This window comes from Anastrepha obliqua, chromosome 4 (genome assembly GCF_027943255.1).
Source record: "Anastrepha obliqua isolate idAnaObli1 chromosome 4, idAnaObli1_1.0, whole genome shotgun sequence".
Classification (NCBI taxonomy): domain Eukaryota; kingdom Metazoa; phylum Arthropoda; class Insecta; order Diptera; family Tephritidae; genus Anastrepha; species Anastrepha obliqua.
Genome location: NC_072895.1, coordinates 110,842,599 through 110,862,378, shown reverse-complemented (window position 1 = coordinate 110,862,378; position 19,780 = coordinate 110,842,599). Strand labels below are relative to the sequence as shown.

General features: G+C 35.2%; 1 protein-coding gene across 1 annotated transcript in view; it reads right to left on the bottom strand.

The window, feature by feature from the left end:
* The window catches only part of LOC129244344 (uncharacterized), a 195,235-nt gene that overhangs the window by 159,119 nt on the left and 16,336 nt on the right, over positions 1 to 19,780 (bottom strand). Inside the window, exons 3-4 of the mRNA XM_054881964.1 lie at positions 6,819 to 6,996; positions 3,281 to 3,507 (exon numbers count right to left, since the gene is read on the bottom strand). Coding sequence (XP_054737939.1) covers positions 3,281 to 3,507; positions 6,819 to 6,996 — 405 coding nt within the window. The remainder of the gene's footprint in view (positions 1 to 3,280; positions 3,508 to 6,818; positions 6,997 to 19,780) is intronic.

The window sequence follows — 19,780 nt, the reverse complement described above, 5'->3', positions numbered from 1 at the left end:
GTATTACAGTTTGTCTTTGACAAATTTCTTCGATTATTACGCAACTGATTTTTTGCAACTTTGCCTTGGGTTTCCTATAGGGTTTATCAACTGCACACGAACTTTAGCCAACATAGTTACATTTATATATGCAATTGTATGCCTCTGTTTCTGTTTCCGTCGTTACTTACACTGTTTTATTATAAAATAAATATAACCAGAGCTAGTCAGGCTTGAATCCATGCTAACTGGGACATAACGGATGAAACTTTTTTTTTGCTATTTTGAAAATTTGTTACATTTACATGGTAATTTAAAGTTTATACCATATATTAACTCAAATTTGTTGTAAAATGGAAATTCTTGTTTACTAGCAACTACACAAAATAATAAGTAGTCGGACATTCTCATTCATGCCACAAATACGTAGTACACACACTCACATGCGGTTATACGTGTACGAGTAACGGATATCTTTCATTTTTATTGGCATGCAATGCGTTCATCCATCAGCTACAATAACGATAACAAGCAAATGATTCTCATCTTCCGTTTACCAGCTGATGTTAGCAAAATACATATTTTAATATTTTCAAATATTCACACACACGCACATACACACACGGCATATATACGGGCATACATATACCCATACACACACATATATATTTAGTAGTTAGTTCGCAATCTCTTCATTGAAACTTTTAGAACGCTTGTAGTGTATGACAGTGCCAGTGTGGCTTGAATTTCCACATCCGCTGGCAAGTTGCGAATATCCAGCAATCTGTGCTCTGGTTCCTAGTTTGCTGCACTGCAATATTGCCACTTAGTTGTTGGCAATTAAAATTTTCAACTTCTTCAATGAAATTACATGGTTTTTTGCGCTTTGCAAGCGTTTACAAAAGAAACAATTAGGAACATATTATTTGAAGTATCATATTTTTGTGTACGTAGTAGACTTCTTGAAGCACCATGGCGTATGAGTGATATGAGTGCAAGTAAGTGATAGGAGTAGGACTTTTCCATGAGTGCACGTTTTAATGGCGACTCTAATTTTGTTTTTGCTACTCCGAAATAAAATACAGTGACTAATTTTAGAGTGAGTTTCAGTAGTCCACTTTGAGTTTGCTTCAACTAGAACTTGGAGAAGAGAAATTTGTTTTCTCGTTAGAAATAAGTCAAATCATAAATAAATTTACATACAAACTATAAATAATAATTTATTATACGCACACAATGATAATTCAGCTCATTAAAATGATATATTCTTCATGTATTCAGCTTAATAGGGCACTGTAGCAATAACAGTAGTTCAATTCAGCGCTTAGAAACTTAATTCAGCTCAAGTTTTTTATTAAAACCCAGACCTTTGCTTTAAAACTATAATTTTAAAATATAAATCAATGTAATTTTTTTTCTTCAATTGCACTGTGATCAGCAGCAAAATCAAATAAGTGTATAAAATACACATTTCCAACCCTCCATTGGACACCTTTTTTAAAATCTTAGGTTGGGCGCCCAAGTTTGGCTTTTTGGTCCTGTTGGCTGATACTTTTTAAAAAATTATCGTTAAAAAATTAAATTTTAGGAAGCTCAATATGTTAGCTATAATAGAAATATGTTAAATTCAAGTCCAAAGTCGAAAAAGTCAGTCTGGCCAGACCCGGGAGCACAATGGACTATAAAATTTGTTGCGTTCAGCGCTTTATTCAGCCATGGAACTTTTACGAAAGTAGGAAGCATTCATTGGCTTAGCTATTTTATTTACTATCATCTCACTTTCTGTATATTTTTATTATAATTTTCGATATTCAGCGCCTTTCTTCTCTGAGAAGTTCGACGGCGTCACAGCGACTATATTTTATTTTGTATATATTTTTTTTTGTTAAAAATAATTCAGCGCCATTTTTTTCTGGATTTTGTTTTATTTAGATATGTAGTGACCCGAGCTAAGTAAAATTATTTTAATTCAGCTGCTGAAAAATTACTTAAAAGCTCATTTTTTAATTGCCTTTTTCTCAATTATTGCTTCAAAGCCAAGTTTTAAAAATAAATCTTAATAAAGGTTAGTTGAGGAGAGTGGCTTGTTTAAGACAAGACACCCGAAGGTCCTAAGGCCCAGGATTTTCATCCCCAAACTATATGTATATAGTTATGTAATTGGTGCGTACACCCTTTTTGGGTGTTTGGCCGAACTCTTCCTCCTATTTGTGGAGTGCGTCTTGATGTTGTTCCCCTAACTAAGTTCCTTAAACTAAAATCTGAATATAATCAAGAAGAAATGGTACTTTGCTCATTTTTTTCTGTTAAACTTTATCCTTACACTACAAGTGCTAAAGTAGCATTTTTAATAATTAATTTTATTCAAATATCTTCACACTTATTCAGCTTCTACAATTCCACAACTGACATATTTACGCGCGTTTCGTATATTTTATGCCACAAAGCTTTTTAAAGTGAAATCGTTTTTTTATTCAGCGCACTTTAATTTAGTTCAGCGCTCGTATAAATGTTGCAGCTCATATCATTTTTGCTTCGAATTACTGTCTAAAATAAGGACTCTTTCCAACAGCGCGAATTTAGACTCAAATTAGGCGAATACATAACCGATATATGTTTGCAAGTCTGATTTCCTTCGAACTGTTGCGTTTCCGTTATATTATCAAGTTAGGTTTAAAAAAAATTATGAATCTTTAATTCAGCACCCAAAAAGTTCAATTCAGCGGCAATATTTTACCTTCTGGCTGCATTTTTTAGTGAGCAGGTTTCAGAAACGGCTCTCATTTATCTATTCAGCGACTCAAAATTTCATTTAGCTCATCGGCCGCCGTAGCCGAATGGGTTGGTGCGTGTTTACCATTCGGAATTCACAGTGAGAACGTTGGATCGAATCTCGGTGAAAACACCAAAATTAAGAAAAACATTTTTTTAATAGCGGTCGCCCCTCGGCAGGCAATGGCAAACCTCCGAGTGTATTTCTGCCATGAAAAAGCTCCTCATAAAAATATCTGCCGTTCGGAGTCGGCTTGAAACTGTAGGTCCCTCCATTTGTGGAACAACATCAAGACGCACACCACAAATGGGAGAAGGAGCTCGGTCAAACACCTAACAGAATATTTTTGTTTTGTTAGCTAAATTCAGTCATTAAAACATATTTTTTCCAGTTCCTATTCTTTAGGATCCCTTTCTTAGGATTCGCCATTTAAGCGAATTCATCACTATTCAGCTGCACCCATCCCAATTAAATAGCCAACAAAATAACTGCAATTCATTCTTCTCAAATGCACTACGCTACACTTACCTTATCATTCTTCACCTCCTCGAGTTCCAACACCTCAGCGGACACCTTCTGCGCATGACGATCCACACCTGGACTGAGTAGCACCTCCCATGTGAGCGTCGGTTTTGGATTGCCACCCTCGCTGACGCAGGCCAAGTTCAACTCGGAATTCTCTTTGACTGGCACAAAAATATTGCCTGCATCTAGGCGTCGTGAATCGATCAACAAATATGGTGGCTTGGGGCGATCTGTAAGTAATTAAAATGACCCGAAATTAATTGGAGTCTACAATTCACGACGTTGCTTCAAAGGAAAAAACACAAAAATGAGGGAAAAAATCAACTTTTTGAACAAGAATTTTATTGGCAATGCGTATTAAGGCCACAAAAGTACATACAAATAAGTATAAGAGAAAAAAGAAAAAAATTAAGTGAACAAACTGAAAAGTGGTTGAGAAACATTGATGAATGCTGGAAAGTATGCCAAACATAAATTGTGCTGAGCGGCTGCAGCAAAGCTTTGGGTAAAATTTTTGGTCATTTAAAAAGTTTTTATGGCTCATTTTTATTTATTTCTTTTGCACTCTTTTCCAAAATTTTTCAAACTTTGAGGGTTGGCATTCAGTGACGATTCTTTGTTGTTGACTATTTTTGTATATTTCTCTTACGCTATCATTTGCTGAATAGTAACGGAGGGTAGCGGAAAAAAGTAGGCTACTAAATCTAGCCGTGCATTCACTGCGCCACTTCTCACCAACCGTCTGAACTATTGCTTGCTATTGAAGTTGGAAAAACTTTTCGTCTCTCTTTTTTTGAGTTTTAGCCTCGTTTTGCAATGTGTATTTTAACAAGAAAACTTTTCGCAACATGCCAACGCAGCGCGATTGTATTCGCAACAACTTGTAGATGTGATTTTGGGTGTGTGTGTGTGATGTCATGCCCTGTTACGCTGTTTGTGTCATTAACAACATCAGCATTACTTGGCGGCACAAACGTTGACCGGGTAGAAGTCAGCACCAAGTGCTGCCAAAGTGCGTTGTATTTAACTTTTAATCTCAGGTCATTTCATTCAGCGCCAGCATTCAGCGCGACGGATTGAGGACGGTTAGATGATATTTTGAGGCACAGCGAGAAATTATTGTGCGATTTAATACTTTTTTTCTACTAAGCATTCATGGAGTTCGCCTTGGCTTAAATGTGATTTAATTCAGCGCAAATTCAGCTAATTTCGAAATTTGAATTTAGAATTCTCACTTTACCCAACCCTACGTATAGTAGGTGCTTTTGAACATAATTCATCGCTATTCAGCCAAATCTAGATCAATGCGGCTTCATTTAATGCCCATAGTTTTTATGAAAACTAAAGGGAAAGCACTACTCAGCAGAATTATTTTATATTATTATACATTACTAAATTTACAATATGTGTGGCATAAGAAAAAAGTTACAAACTTATTAAATAAAAATACAATATTATAATACTTTACTAGTGCAAGGTACAATTTGATTTTTTATGCAACCTGTGCCTTTTTGATTCAAGAAATTAATTAAGGGTGAAAATCGATATTCAGCAAATTTTTGTTACTACTTGCATTGGCAGCCAATCTAATTGGCTAAAATCAGTCTATATAGCGAAGAGATCATATTCAGCTTAAGCAATGCAATAACCGCACCGCCAAAAGGTAATTCAATGTTGTATGCCTAGTCAGCATAGTAATGTGAGGAGTAGAAGTAACAAAATGAACAGAAGTCGGTTACTTAACTCAATAAAGTTGCCTAAAGGAACAGGAACTTGAATTCAGCGCAATTCAGCGCTTTCATATCGTATAGGGCGAAATAAAACTTAGGTTGTCTGTTATTAGAATGACAAAATTTACTAAACTTATGCTATCCAGCTCAATTCAGCAACATTTTTTTTGCTTCTCACTGGTTCTTAGCTTTTTGGGTGTCTTGAAAAATTAATTAAATTCACTATAAACTACTTCATAGCCTTACTGGCTATAAGTTTAAATAATTCGGGAAAAAATGTTTATAAAAAATAATCAAAAGTCCTATTCAGCTCAATTCAGCAAAAGTTTTTGCTTCTCATCTATTCTAAAGTACTTCAGGTATGTTAGAAAGGTTATTAATTTGACTAGAAACTTCTCTAAAGTCTTACAGGCTATCGATTTGTTTAACTCGGGGAAAAATTTGTATAGAAAACTAATCACAAGTGCTATTCAGCAACAGATTTTTGGTTTTCATCGGTTCTAAGCTTGAATAGGTATGTTAGAAACTTAATTGAATGGACTTGAAACAACTAATTAGCTCAATTCAGCAACGGGTTTTTGCTTCTCACTGGTTTTAAGACTTGACTAAAAACTACTCTAAAGTCTTGCAGGCTATCGATTTATTCAATTCGGGGAAACATTTGCATAGAAAACTAGTCACAAATGCTATTCAGCTGAATTCAGAAAAATTTTTTTTGTTTCTCACCGGTTCTAAGCTACATTAGGCATGTTAGAAAGTTAGTGAATTTATCTGGAAATAATTCGGGAAAAAATGTGCATAGCAAATTAATAAAAAGTGGTATTAAGCAGCTTTGGCGTTAACAGAATACGGCTAAATAGTGGCTTAAGTCTTAAAAATATTGTTACAAAAGTAAGAAGGAAAGCTAATCTTATTTAATCATCTAAAGAAAAGGCTTTCAATTCAGCGGTAGTCAGCTACACAGCGTGATTCGGCAGTCTCAACTGAGCTGAATGACGTTGCGTAGTTAGCCAGCAAGTATTTACTATAGATTTTAATTTTATATCAAAACCGAAAAGTGGAATTCAGCGTACTCAGCATAATCAATGAATTATTGTAAAAATTACTCATTTTAATTTCGTATTAAAAGCGAAAATTGCAATTCAGCAGAATCTACAGAATCCAGGAACGAATTATCACAGCGAAACATCAACTCTAGCTTAATTGTGTAAGAGTTTATTCATAGAAATAAAGAACAAGCCCCATTTAAGGCAAGAACGTTAATTCAGCGCAATTCAGCGCTACTCAGCATACTCAGAACTATAATTTACCAGCTAGAAATGATTAGTAATTTTATTTGTACTTCATTGGTTTCACACAATTCACCAATTAATGCTATTCAGCGCAATTCAGTACCTGATATTTTACTCGGAAAACTTTCAGTAAACACCGACATGAATCAGTTTTAATGCACTGCTGAAAAGTTTATTGCTTTTTGGTTAATTATGATTTATTCTTTTTTTCTGCCAGTGCATACTACACACTGACTGAATTTCAACGCGAAATCCCTACGAAAAGTTCGCCCATTTAGTCAGCTCTTAAAATTGCGAAGTGAAATCCGCGCTGATGGCTACTTAGCGGCTGTTATGTAAGTATGTAAATATTAACGGGAACTTGTTCTCTTTTAACTCTGCTCACGCCTCACTTCCACTAACGACTATCACCCACTCAAACTGCATCTTTTTTGGCCACTCAGCCACACCTGCTCTCCTCTCCTCTCTCGCATTCAACCCCCAACTTATTCGCTATAAACGTTTCACTTTGATACTCACCTAATACCACCAATTTTACGGGTCTGGCATTCTCTGTGTATCTCTGCATATTCTCGGCTTCACATCGCCACTTGCCATCATCCTCGAGCATTACGTTTGTTATGGTGAGCGCGCCATTTGGCTCTTTAATGAAACGATAATCGGTGGCACGTGAGGTGCGATCCATAGCGTGCACCACCTGCGGATTAGAGAGAGAGAAAAAAAAGAATAAGAAAATGAAGAAGACGCATATTAAATGACATAGAACAAACAGTAGAGCTGGTATAAGTACCGGAATTAGTAAGTGCCTGAAAATTTTGCGTACCAACACTCAATTCACTATCTCGTTAGCTCTCAGGCTGTATGAAAGTATGTATGTATGTATGTATGTGTTGGTGCGAATGTAACGAACGTGGAAAAGCTACTAAGACCGTAAAGTTTAAGTCGTTTATGAGCTGCGTTAATACCTGCTTCCAAGTCATTGTATTTGTTATTTTTATGGAATTAGTCTTTTCATAGCTTTTGTTGTTGTTGCTGCGCTCATTTTCGTCCATTGTTATCGGCAGCGTTGCAATTATGCGAGTGGAAGTTTTTTACGAAATCCTGTAATTTATTGTGCGCAGTGGCACATTTTGCATAACTAAATAGAAATTACTTGCTCTTGTTTAGATGTTGCTATGCGCCGAAAATTATGCAATGCAAAATATTTTCTGTTTGCAAAATGTTGTTTTTTCAGCACATTAAGCGCCACTACTTAAGACCATTAAGCTCTTGTCAGCAAGCGCTACACCTACACGGTGCCATTTAGTGAAGTTTTGGCAAAATATTTCAGGTTTTGTGTCTGTGCTGTTACGCGTGCAAACTTTCGAGCTGCTCAATGAGCTGAGAAGGTGCTTTGGTAAATTAAGACCAAATATTATAATAGAGGATTTGATTTTAAATGAGTTCACGCCATGGGTTTTAATGGTAGCAAATATTTATGTTTTCATTCGAAGGTTTTAAAGGTTGGGTTTTAATTTCATAAAATGTTTCACGTGATTTCGTGTCTTGGAAAATATATTGGAAAAGTAGAAAATATTAGTAAAGCTTTAAAACAATTTAGCTTTACAGAAAATTATTTATCATTTCAGTATTTCATCTTCACTGAGTATCATTCAGCTACTTAAGTTTCACATGGCGCTATTCAGTGTTATTCAGCAAAATTTGAAACTCGCTTTTGAGCCTAATTAAAAAAACATAATGAAACTTTAAAGTAACGAAATGAGAAGCTAGACTTTAAATAGTTCAGCTGCATGGAATATAATTCAGCTACTTTAGTTTCCCATTTCGATATGCAGCGGTGTTCCGCACAGCTTTAAATTTTCTATGAGGCTTTAATAAACACCACATTGAACTGGAACGCAATTCAGCTTCACTGAATAATAATCAGCTCCTTTAGCTACAGATTGCGTTATTCAGCATCATTCAGCAAAGTTTTGCGATAACATCTAAAATATAAACTCAAAACCAGTTGTGGAGCTTTAAAGTAATTCAGCTGCGTAGAACATATTTCAGTTCTTCTGACTGCACAATGCGTTATTCAGCGCCAGTCAGCACAAGTCTTAAAACACGCTGGCGCTTAAATTATCAAGCATAAGTAAAGTTTAACAGGTATTCAACTTTCTAGGGTATACGTCACACCTTTTAACTTCACTTTGGGATATTCAGCGCCAGACAGCACAAGTCTTAAGACACGTTTGTGCTTAAATTATCAAGTTTAACAACTATTAGACTTCCTAGGATATACATCACACCTTTTGACTTCACTTTGAGATATTCAGCGCCATTCAGCTCAAGATTTAAGTCAGGTTTGAACTTAAATTACCAAACAAAAATAAAGTTTAACAGCTATTCAACTTCCTAGGGTATACATCACACCTTTTAACTTCACTTTGGGATATTCAGCGCCATTCAGCTCAAGATTTAAGTCAGGTTTGAACTTAAATTACCAAACAAAAATAAAGTTTAACAGCTATTCAACTTCCTAGGGTACATCACATCTTTTAACTTCCCTTTGGGATATTCAGCGCCAGTCAGCACAAGTTTTAAGTCGTGTTTGAACTTAAATTATCAAGTAAAAGTAGAATTTCACAGCAATTCAATACGATGGAATATACCGGAGACCTTAAAATTTCACATTGCGATATTCAGCGCCAGTCAGCACAAGTCTTAAAACACGTTTGTGCTTAAATTATCAAGTTTAATAACTATTCAACTTCCTAGGGTATACTTCACACCTTTTGATTTAACTTTGGGATATTCAGCGCCATTCAGCTCAAGTTTTAAGTCAGGTTTGAACTTAAATTACCAAAGAAAACTAAAGTTTAACAGCTATTCAACTTCCTAGGGTATATATCACACCTTTTAACTTCACTTGGGATATTCAGCACAAGTCTGAAGTTGTGTTTGATCTTAAACTACCGAACAGAATTAGAATTTTACAGCAATTCAACGCGATGGAATATACCAGAGACCTTTAAATTTTATAAGCGATATTTTGCGTCAGTCAGCACAAGTTTTAAGTGAACTTAAATTACCAGTAGCAGTATAGTTTTATAGCGATTCAACTTCCTAGGGTAAATATCACACCTTTTAACTTGACTTTGTGGTATTCAGCACCATTCAGCACACGTTTTAAGTCGTATTTGAACTTAAATCACCAAGAAAAAGTAAAGTTTTACAGTGATTCAAGGGTATATATCACACCTTTTAACTTCACGTTGTGATATTCAGCGCCATTCAGCACAAGTTTTAAGTCATATTTGAACTTAAATTAAAGTCGTAAGGTTTTACATCAATCCAGGTTGTGATATTAAGCGGCATTCAGCAATGGTTTAACGCGCACTAGGTAAAAAAATGAAAGTTCCAAGCACTCCAGCATCATAATATTCAACTTTGCTATTTTAATCTCCTAATGTTCTATTCAGCGACATTTAGAAAAGGTTCAGATTTGCTTTTAAGGTTAAGTAAAAGGAGTGAATGGTGCTATATGCACCTAAAATTTGCCTATTCAGCATTATCAGCAAAAATTATTATCTAGTCAACATTTTAAAAAATTAAAAAAAAGTCATAATTCGTCTTAATTCAGCATTTTTAGAAAAAGTTATTAACTAATCAACATTTTAAAAAATTATGATATGTCTTAATTCGGCATTTTCAGAAAAAATTATTGACCTTGTGACATCTGCCTTATTCAGCAGAAAAATTCAGACATAAATTTTCTTCAGAAATTTTTTTTCAGCAATTCAGCGCCCAAAAAGTTATGAAATATTCGACTTTTTTAGTTTATTCAGCAGAATAAGTGCAAAATCCAAATTTTCTTAAAAGAAATGTTAATTCAGCACTATTCAGCACATACAAATTTAAGATTATTTTTTATAGAATACCACTTTTTATAACTTTTTGTGACGCTATTGAGCTGGTCAATTCAGTAGTATTTAGCTGGGCCCCTAATTTCTAGAGCTGAATTTAAAGAAGCGTGCGTATGTTTAGAGTAATGCAATGCTTTTCGGCAGCAAAATTTTTAAAATTGTTTATGATACTTTATTTTATAAAATTTATATTTTTCAGGATAATTTGCTTAGAGACAAGACAGAGAAGAGGCATTGACTCTAGAACATCGCAGTAAACGAGTATCACTGCTGTTTTTCGGGGGACGTTGAATTAATTCAGCGCCATTCAGTATATTTTATTGACTACATTTTTGGACCGCTCATGGCTGTTGCATAAATTTAGCGCAATTTATTAAAGTTTTACTTCTGCAACTATGAAAACTGCAAATATTTTTCAGCCATCCTAAAACTAATAGCAAATGCTATTTATGCGTTTCAGTTTTACATATAAAAATATAATATTTATTCGCTTTTCTCATTATCATATCAGTCGAAATATTTACATTTTAGAAAATACATAGAAGTGAGATTTATTTTGCTATGTATAAAATTGTTCGCTCTAGCCAAGTAGTTAATTACCTACTCGTAGTTATGTAGACCAAAAAGCTGTATGTCTTTTCCATTTACATGCATACAATCAGGCTCTTTGGCCTATGGCGGTAATTTTGATAAGCCGCGCGGTAGTAAATCGAATTAAAAAACAAACTTTATTAAATTTATTTTTTAATTTAAATTTAATAAATTTGATAAACAGGGTGTGGGTATGGTGTTAGAAGTATTGGTAGAATTTTGATTTAATTCAAATGCTGCATTTAAAGGGAGAGAGTTTATCCCAATACGCGTAGAATGCAAATTGACTGCTGCACGAAAATTGTAGCCAAAACCATTATAAAGGGTGGTTAAGTTTTAAGGGCCTATGTTAATTTTGAATAACATAAAATTTTTTAGGAAATTATTGTCATTTTTCTTTATTATGATATTAATGGTATGGCTCAATTACGTATGGAGTAAAATATCGGCCAAATGGCCGCCGTGGTCTCTGCGACACACCTCCATCCGATGGTCCAAATTTTCGATGACGCTGAGGCATAATTGAGGTTCTATGCCGTTAATGTGCCGAATTATCCCATCCTTTGCTCTTGAATTGTTGCTGGCTTATATACCTTTTCTTTCAAATAACCACAAAGAAAGAAGTCCAACGGTGTCGTTGACGTTTAGGTGTGGTTCATATTCAACATCGGCCCTTGAAATTTAACCACCCTTTACATACATACATACATACTAAGAATATATGAGTATATGGCACACATGAAAATCGTATAGTGATGTTTATTTGTATGCAGAATTTTAGCTGACGGCTATGCAACGCATAAAATTGTGCGCATTGAGATCAATGCAGATTCCCCGCCTAATAAATTTTTTGAATTGTATAAAATGTTTATGCAATTGCTAACGGCACGAGAATAAACATATTCACATACTGAAATATGTAAAATTTATCATAGCTTAGGCTGGATAGTCATATTTAGCTTTACTCGGATAGTCATATTAGCCTTTCTAAATTTGTGTGTCTTGCGTGATATTAAATTGTAGGCTTTTCGAAATCAGTGCTTTTCATCTTTTCGCCTAGCAAGTGTAGTGCTACCGCTTCCAAGAAGTGTTTACAACTAAATTCCGCTCTTATCAGCTACAGCTGAATTAATTTAGCGGCGGTTTTTCTGGTCTTATAGGCCAAAACAAAAGACCGACAGTTTCGTAATCTTTTTAAAAACTGGCTTTAATAAAACTCAGCGCTATTCAACTGTAACTAACGAATTCAGCGGAAGTTTTTCTATCTTTTTACGACTAACATGGATTAGGCTTATTCATAATTCAGCGCTGTTAATCTTTCTACATAGCGAGAGTAGTGCTATTGCTTTCAAGAAGGGATCAAAACTAAGTTTCGCTCCATTCAGCTGCACCAAAAATTATTCAGCGACTATATTTCTGGTCATTTAGGTAGTGTGTCATATTAAGTTCTAAATTTTTCACAATTTAGCGTTCCTTTAAGTCAAAAAAAGACCGACCTCGTGGGTCCTTCGTGACCCGTTCAAACCTACCTGAAAACACTGAAATGGGAAATCCTACCTCACTTGCTAAATTCTCCAGATATTGCGCCATCCGATTATCACCTGTTCCGATCGATGGCACATGGTCTAGCAGACCAGCAGTTCCATTCATATGAAGACTTCAAAAAATGGCTTGTTCCGTGGATAGCCTCAAAAGATGAACAGTTTTACCGCGATGGTATACCAGATCTACCAGAAAGATGGGAAAAACTAGTAGCCAGCGATAGGCTACTTGTAACCATTTTTTCAGAATAAAGTTGTATATTCATCAAAAAAAAACAGCGAGAACTTAGTTGCACACCCAATAAAATTGCTTCAGCAGAGTTTCGTGCTATTCAGCTATATAAAATTAATTCAGCAGTAATTTTCCTACCCTTGTATGTATTCTTGTATCTCTAATTCAGCGCTATTAATGTTGCTGTGTAAGTCAAAAACAGTCACACATCCACTACTACTTCCACTCCCATTTCCTTTAAGATTGGTTAATCTATTTCAGTACTATTCAGCTTTTTCAGGTTTTTCCACTTTTGCATGGGAGGTTTTCAGCAAGCAGTGGAGATTATCCTTTATTAGTTAACGTGGAAAAGACAAACCCGTATTCAGCACATGCATATTCCGTTGTGCAAATGTTTTTCTTCGAAAGTTTTGCAAACTCAAGTTCAACTCCTACCAATATTGCTCTGCTCCTGTGTAATGAGAGCGCTAGATATTTTTAAGTTTTGTGTAATTCAGCGAGATTCTATTATAAAACATTCGTATTTTGTTTTATGGATTGGACTTAAAGAGCGTACGGCATTAATTTTTTGGAAAACAAAAAAAACGAGTAACGCATTATAATCTTTTAGAAAGAAATTTTGTTTCAATTCAGCGAAGATTTGCTGTTTTTGACTTATTGAACATTTTCAGTATTTACTTAATTCATTGTCTCAAAGTTTAGCTCTGAAGTATATTTTCATAAAAGTTTGGATGTAAGCGTAATGAAGGGTTTCTTCAAAAAAAAAAAACATGTTTTTAATTTAGCGCAGAATTTTAGAAAACAGTGAGTTCTTTTTTACCAATTAAATCAGTTCTTAATGCAGCGCTGATTTTTAGAAAACAGTGAGTATTTTTTTTTTCAATTCCGCGCAATTCGGCTAAATGAGTTTTTCATTCAGCGTCGATTTTTCGAAAAAAGTGTATATTATTTTATTCAGCGCAATTCAGCTGAATAAGTTTTTAATTTACCGTTAATTTTTAGATAACAGTAAGTATTTTCTATGCATTCAGCGCAATTTAGCTGATTCGGTTCTCATGCCCCGTTAATTTTTATAAAACAGTAAGTCGCTTTTGAATTCAGCGTAATTCAACTGAATCAGTTATTAATTCAGCGCCGATTATTAGAAAACAGTGAGTTTTTCTTTTAATTTAGTGAAATTCAGCTGAATCAGTTATTAATTCAGCGCCGATTTTTAGAAAACGGTGAATCCTTTTATTGCACTCAGCGTAATTCAGCTGCATTAGTACTATCTATCTACACTTTGTGTTCGGAAATAATCGTTTTTTCCGCAATGAATTTCCGCAGCTGAAATTCATTTATTTTCATCATAATTAACTTCATTATTTGTACTGCTTGTACGCAATAATTTACTCTAAGTTTTGCCAAATCGTGTCTTTAAGACAATTCAGCTGAACCAGTATTTAATTCAGCAGTGATTTTTGGACGAAAAAATTGTAGGTTTTTCAATTCAGCGCAATTCAGCTGAACCACTATTCAGCGTTGATTTTTGGACGAAAAGTTTATAGGGTTTTTACTGCGGCGGACTTCAGCTACATAGTACTGCTATGAAGCAGGTCCTTTTTTGTGATTTGTTTATGCAGGTTTTTGATTTCTTTTCGAAAAGTTATTCAGCGCGGGTTTTCGGACGAAAAAGTGGTAGGTTGTTTAATTCGGCGCAATTCAGCTGAGCCAATATTCAATTCAGCGGTGATTTTTGAACGAAAAAGTGGTAGGTTGTTTAATTCAGCGCAATTCAGCTGAACCAATATTCAATTCAGCGCTGATTTTTGGGCATAAGAGTTGTGGGCTTTTTAATCCAGCGGAATTCAGCTGCATCAGTACTATTCAGCTGCTTTTTCGAGTGAAGAAGGCCCTTTTTTATGATTTCATTGAGAGGTTTGAGATTTCTTTCCGTGAATTTAGGCACAACATTGTCTTAAACAATGTTCATTATTGTGTTGTATATTATTATTTTAATAAAATAATAAAGTTCAATCCCATGTTTTGTAACAAAGCTAAGTTCAACTTTTTACTATAATTATTTTTTTTCTCTTAGAGTTCAAGCAATATTTGGCGTTTAATTATGGAAAAATTTATGGATTTTTTATTGTTTAGCGCAATTCAGCGCAATACTAGCAAACATTCATATTGAAAAAAATTTTACTCCCGCAATAATTAACTGCTGCCTTGAAATTCTCTCTGAAATTTGTTATGGAAATTACCTTCAAACACTAAATCGTTCGAATTTAAGTACAAATATAATACATTATTTATGCCCGAAATTATAGACATTTTTCTGAATTCACGTATTTGGTATACTTTCTCTGACTACCGCCAGCCAACTCGAGTGGATTATACTCTTAGCCTTCGTAAAACATGCCGTTAAAAAGTTTCAAGCCACTAGCACAATTTCATATATTCAGCAACCATTAGGTTCCATATTCTCCCACTTCGTGTGTGAGTGCTTGTGTGTATGTTATTGGCTCGCAAATATTTATATGTGCGCAAGTTTCATGCAGCATGGCGGCATATTGCACTCATAGCTGCCACACTACTTACTTATTAATGCAAATGCCCATCAATGCGTTCATTCGGAAATTTATGAGCTCCAAACGCGATGGCGTCAGGGTTGGCATAGGCATCGGCGTCGGCGGCGTTGACTCTAATGGACCAGTAAAGCGGCACACATAACGCATTTGCCACATGTGCAAATAACTTGCTACATGAGACACATCACATACCTATTCATATGAGCGAGCGAGTATTTCGTGTTGCCGTCCAACCCCGGCTGTTGGCATTTGTGCTGCATATTTCTAGGCTGGCCGGAGAGAAGTTTGTATGGAGCTGTGTGGCTGTGTTTGTCTAGCGCTTACAGCTAAACAATAACAACAAATATGTAGACCATTCGTGTGATACGTGATGTTGCGCTTGCCACACACACACATACATACACTCAGAAACCGTGCACTGCTTGGATTTATGTGTTATTAAATTTGTTGACATTTCGTGTTTCGGTTGGCTGTTGATGCAACAGGGTGAAATGTGGAAGCGCTGAACGGGTTCGATGCCTAAGGTAATCGTGGCATCATGGAGGACGAGTTGTGCTGGTAGAGCGAAAAATTTGTATATGTCAGATATGAGAGTTAAAGCGGTGTGTTGCATGCAACATTATTGACGGTTAGTGACTAGTGAGTCAGCCTGCTAGCCTGCCCTTCTCTTACTCGGCTGCCACCTGCCACATGGCTAAAGCGTTAAATGAGCGTAGTAAATCGCTATTTGCAATAACAACACACCACCGATAGTCAGCCGTTAGCTCAGCGCATGCTTGCCCCAAAGGCAACACACGCAACTCTGTAGTCAACTCTGTGGTGCCTGTGTGTGGGCCATGGTTCGCCCCCCACTCCTGTGACGTCATTTGTGTCCAGTGATGTGTGCAATAATGTTGCGGCTGATTGATTACGTTTCCGTTGGTGACATTGCTGGTGATCGCATGGCTATTGATGATGCTGGTGGCATGCTACACATCGGCAATTCGCATATTGGATTCGGTTGCGGTTTTGCATTTTACACAACCAGCAAACAAAAAATTGAATGAAATTTCGCGAAAAATATTTTTTTCATTACGTTCTCGAAATTGGTTTATTGGCAACGAAGCGAGCTTAATAATAAGCTCATCAGCGTAATGAGATAGCTGTGGATTATGCGCGTATAACTGTATTATTAATGGCCGCAAGTATCATGGCGTGTCGTTTAAATAACTTCAAAATTAATTACTTACAGCGAAAATCGCCCACTACATGACCTGTATGACAGAAAAAAAAACCATTCAAAAAGTTAAAGTTTCATTCAGGAATTGAATTCGGCGCGAGGTTACACACAAATCGATAAAGCTCAACTACTTTTATCAGCACTGAAATTAGGTTTGTTGTTATTCAGCGCGTTTCTAATCAATTCAGCGAGCATTTTATGTTTAAACAAGATAACAGTGAGAGCTGGCTGTAGTGCTATTAATTTTTTCGCATTTCTAGTCAAATAGCCAGATACTGAAGCACGATATTACAACGCTAAAGTTTCTCTTAAAACAAGTTCTGCTCGAATATTGCGTAATATTAATATATTCAGCGCTCTTTTATCACTGACTTATGGAGATATAAGTTTTAGAAATAAGAAACAAGATAAACTAAAATGCTATTCCAACAAACTAGCACCTAATATTCCAGGAAATATGTATTAGTTATCTATTTTGTTGCATTTATAGTGAATTCCGCAAATATTTAAGCACGGAATTATGGAGTTAAAACTTCTTTAAGACCATTTAAATTAGTAGTATTGAAATTTCGCTAACTCCCTATATATTCAGCACTAGTTCTTCATTGAAAACTATAATGGCGTAATCGAATTTCTAGCCCATTCAGCGGATATTTAAGTTTGAGGGTCGCTAAATTCAGCATGTTTTTAGTCAATTCAGCGCGGCGTCAGCACTTGAAACTATTAGAGCTTTTGTCGGATTTGATATTTCTTCATGGTCAGAAGAATTGGTTTTCTTATTAACAATTTTCATAAATTCAGCGTACATTTCATTGCAAAAAAAGCTTAATGTAATTTATTGCAATTAAAAAAATTCTTTTTATTTCAGTAAAAATAAAATAAATAATTATTTTCTTTTTAATTCAGCAAAAATAAAATAAAAAAATGTGTTCTTTTTTTCAGTAAAAAATAAAATAAAAAAATCAGTTTCTTTTTATTTCAGTAAAAGTAAAATAAAAAAATATTTCCATTTAATTCAGCGCGCTTTTTATCATTCAGCATACATTTAGGTATCACATAGCAACAATTCAGCACATTTTTTATCAATTCAAAACTAGAATCAAATCTGCGTTAGCGTTTACAAACTGCTTAAAGCATTTTTAAAGGCCCAAAGAAACAATCATAAATCAAATTCAGCGCATTTTTGGTCTACTCAGCGCATTGTTGCTTAATTCAAGGCATTATTGGTCAATTCAGCGCAGAATTTTTAATCGGTTTAGATATAACAAATGTTTGGGAACAAAATTTAGTTGCCTCTGTACGAGTTAATAGCAATCATGATTTGATTTTTTGCCTTGCAGAAAGCTGATGCTTACAGTGATGCAGTTTTTTGTTTCAGCACTGTGAAAATTTTGAATGACGATTGCAGCAAAAATTTTATTTATTTTTTTTTATTTTTTTATTTATATATTTTATTTAGTGACTCAAGTGGTCACTCATTTCTTAATTTTGTTTCAAAAATAGTTTACAAACATGCATCTCTTTAATTCAGCACTCTTAGAGTTAAATCAGCACCACTTTTTGTATCACAATGTACTGCTGTGGTGTTCAACAATCGACAAAGTATTTTTTATCTAATTTAGATTGTACAATTAACGAAAAAGCATACATGACTTTTATTCAGCGCTTTCAGGGTTAACTCAGCGCTGTTTTTTTGTTCCATAAAGGCGCTGGTGTATGATACAAAAAATTGTGTGGTATTTTGTTTTTTTTTAATTTTGAAACTTTCAAACTTTCAAAAGGTCTGTAATTAATTCAGCACTTTAAAAGTCAATTCAGCGCTATTTGCTTGTATCATAAAAGCGCTGGTGTATGATAAACATGCCATGTGGCCACTATTTGGTTCATTTTTATGCAAAAGTAGCTTAGAACACAGCCTTCTTTTAATTCAGCGGTTAATTCAGCGCAATTTCTTACATAAAATTGTATTGCTGTGATGTTCAACAACTCTTAGAGTTAATATTTTGCTAACTTACAGCATTAAAATGTAATTCAGCACAAGTAATTTACGCACAGTTTTTCTAATTCCATTCCAAAGAAGTTAAATTTTTTGTTTGACTTGCGAGAAGTTCAAAATTAATTAAAGCTGCTACCAATTAAGAGTCGGAACAGCATTCGGGGAAATTAATTTCTATTTCATTCTCTATTCTTCTCAGCTATTACAATTGCACAAGCAATTCTCACTTGCCGCGTTCATTGAAATTTCACTTTATTCATGGTTTCTCTTATCTGTTGCAAGAAGTCAATTTATTTCACAAGTTATTCCAACTATAGCTGAATGCACCGCTGGCAGCAGATCAAATTTCACCATCCAAAACATGAAATTTAGAAGTTTTGCTCAATTTCACATTTTCCGCTCAGTGCAATGTGGCATGTGGCAAGCAGCAAATATAAAAAGCAAAAAAAAAAACAAAAAGCTAGTCTACGTGCGATTCGTTGCTATGCGTTGTGGCATGTGCTGCAAGCTGCAATTGGCAGCGCTCGAAGAAAAGCTGCGAAAAAATTAAATCGAAAAAATAAATATAACTACAACAACGGCAGTTAGGTGAGCAGAGGAGAAAAATTCACGCTTGCATGGCGCTTAAGTTGAGCGTAAGTTTTTGCGCGAAAATTCGGTTTATGTGCCTGCAGTGGCTGCTCCTTCAAACTTAGCCCAACAGGCTGCCTTCTTCTCGATAGCATTCTGCTTTCTTCGACAGCTCGATAGCTGTGCATTGTTTTTGAGGATATTGTTGTCTTCCCTGGCTTGTCGAGTTTTTATTGTCTCTTCTTTTTTCTTTTTCTGTTTGCTGTTTTGCTGGGTTGTTATGCTTTTTCAAGTTGACTGCTTGTTATCTGCCAGAGCATACACAGTTTTGTGGCAAGTGTTGCAAGTGCATGTTTCCAAAGATACGAGTTTATGCACATACATAGGCACGCATATGTGTCTGTGTGTGTGTAAGACTAGGAGTTTGATTTTATTTCTTAGTAGTTTTGCTATGTGCTACAATCGCTAAGGAATTGATGAGGCGAAAACTATTGACATTAGATAGCGAAAACGTCGAGCAGATAGGATACGAAGGGAATACGGAAGTTTGAAGCCAACGGTGGCAAAGCAATAAGGAAAGAGTTGCAGACAGACGTGAAGCTAAAGAAATTTCGGTTCATATGCCACTTGAGCGAAGCAAATACATATCCATAGCGCCTCAAGTTGTGCAACAATACGCAGCAGAGGATTATTTACAGTGAGACAATAATCTGAGAAAAATAAGAAAATTCCCTTAAATGGTTCGCAAAATAATTTTAAGCGCCGAGCACAAATCCGGATATTTAATATATTTTTTACACTGAGCTAATGAAAACTATGAATGTCAACTTTGAAAAGTGGCGCTGAATTGGTGA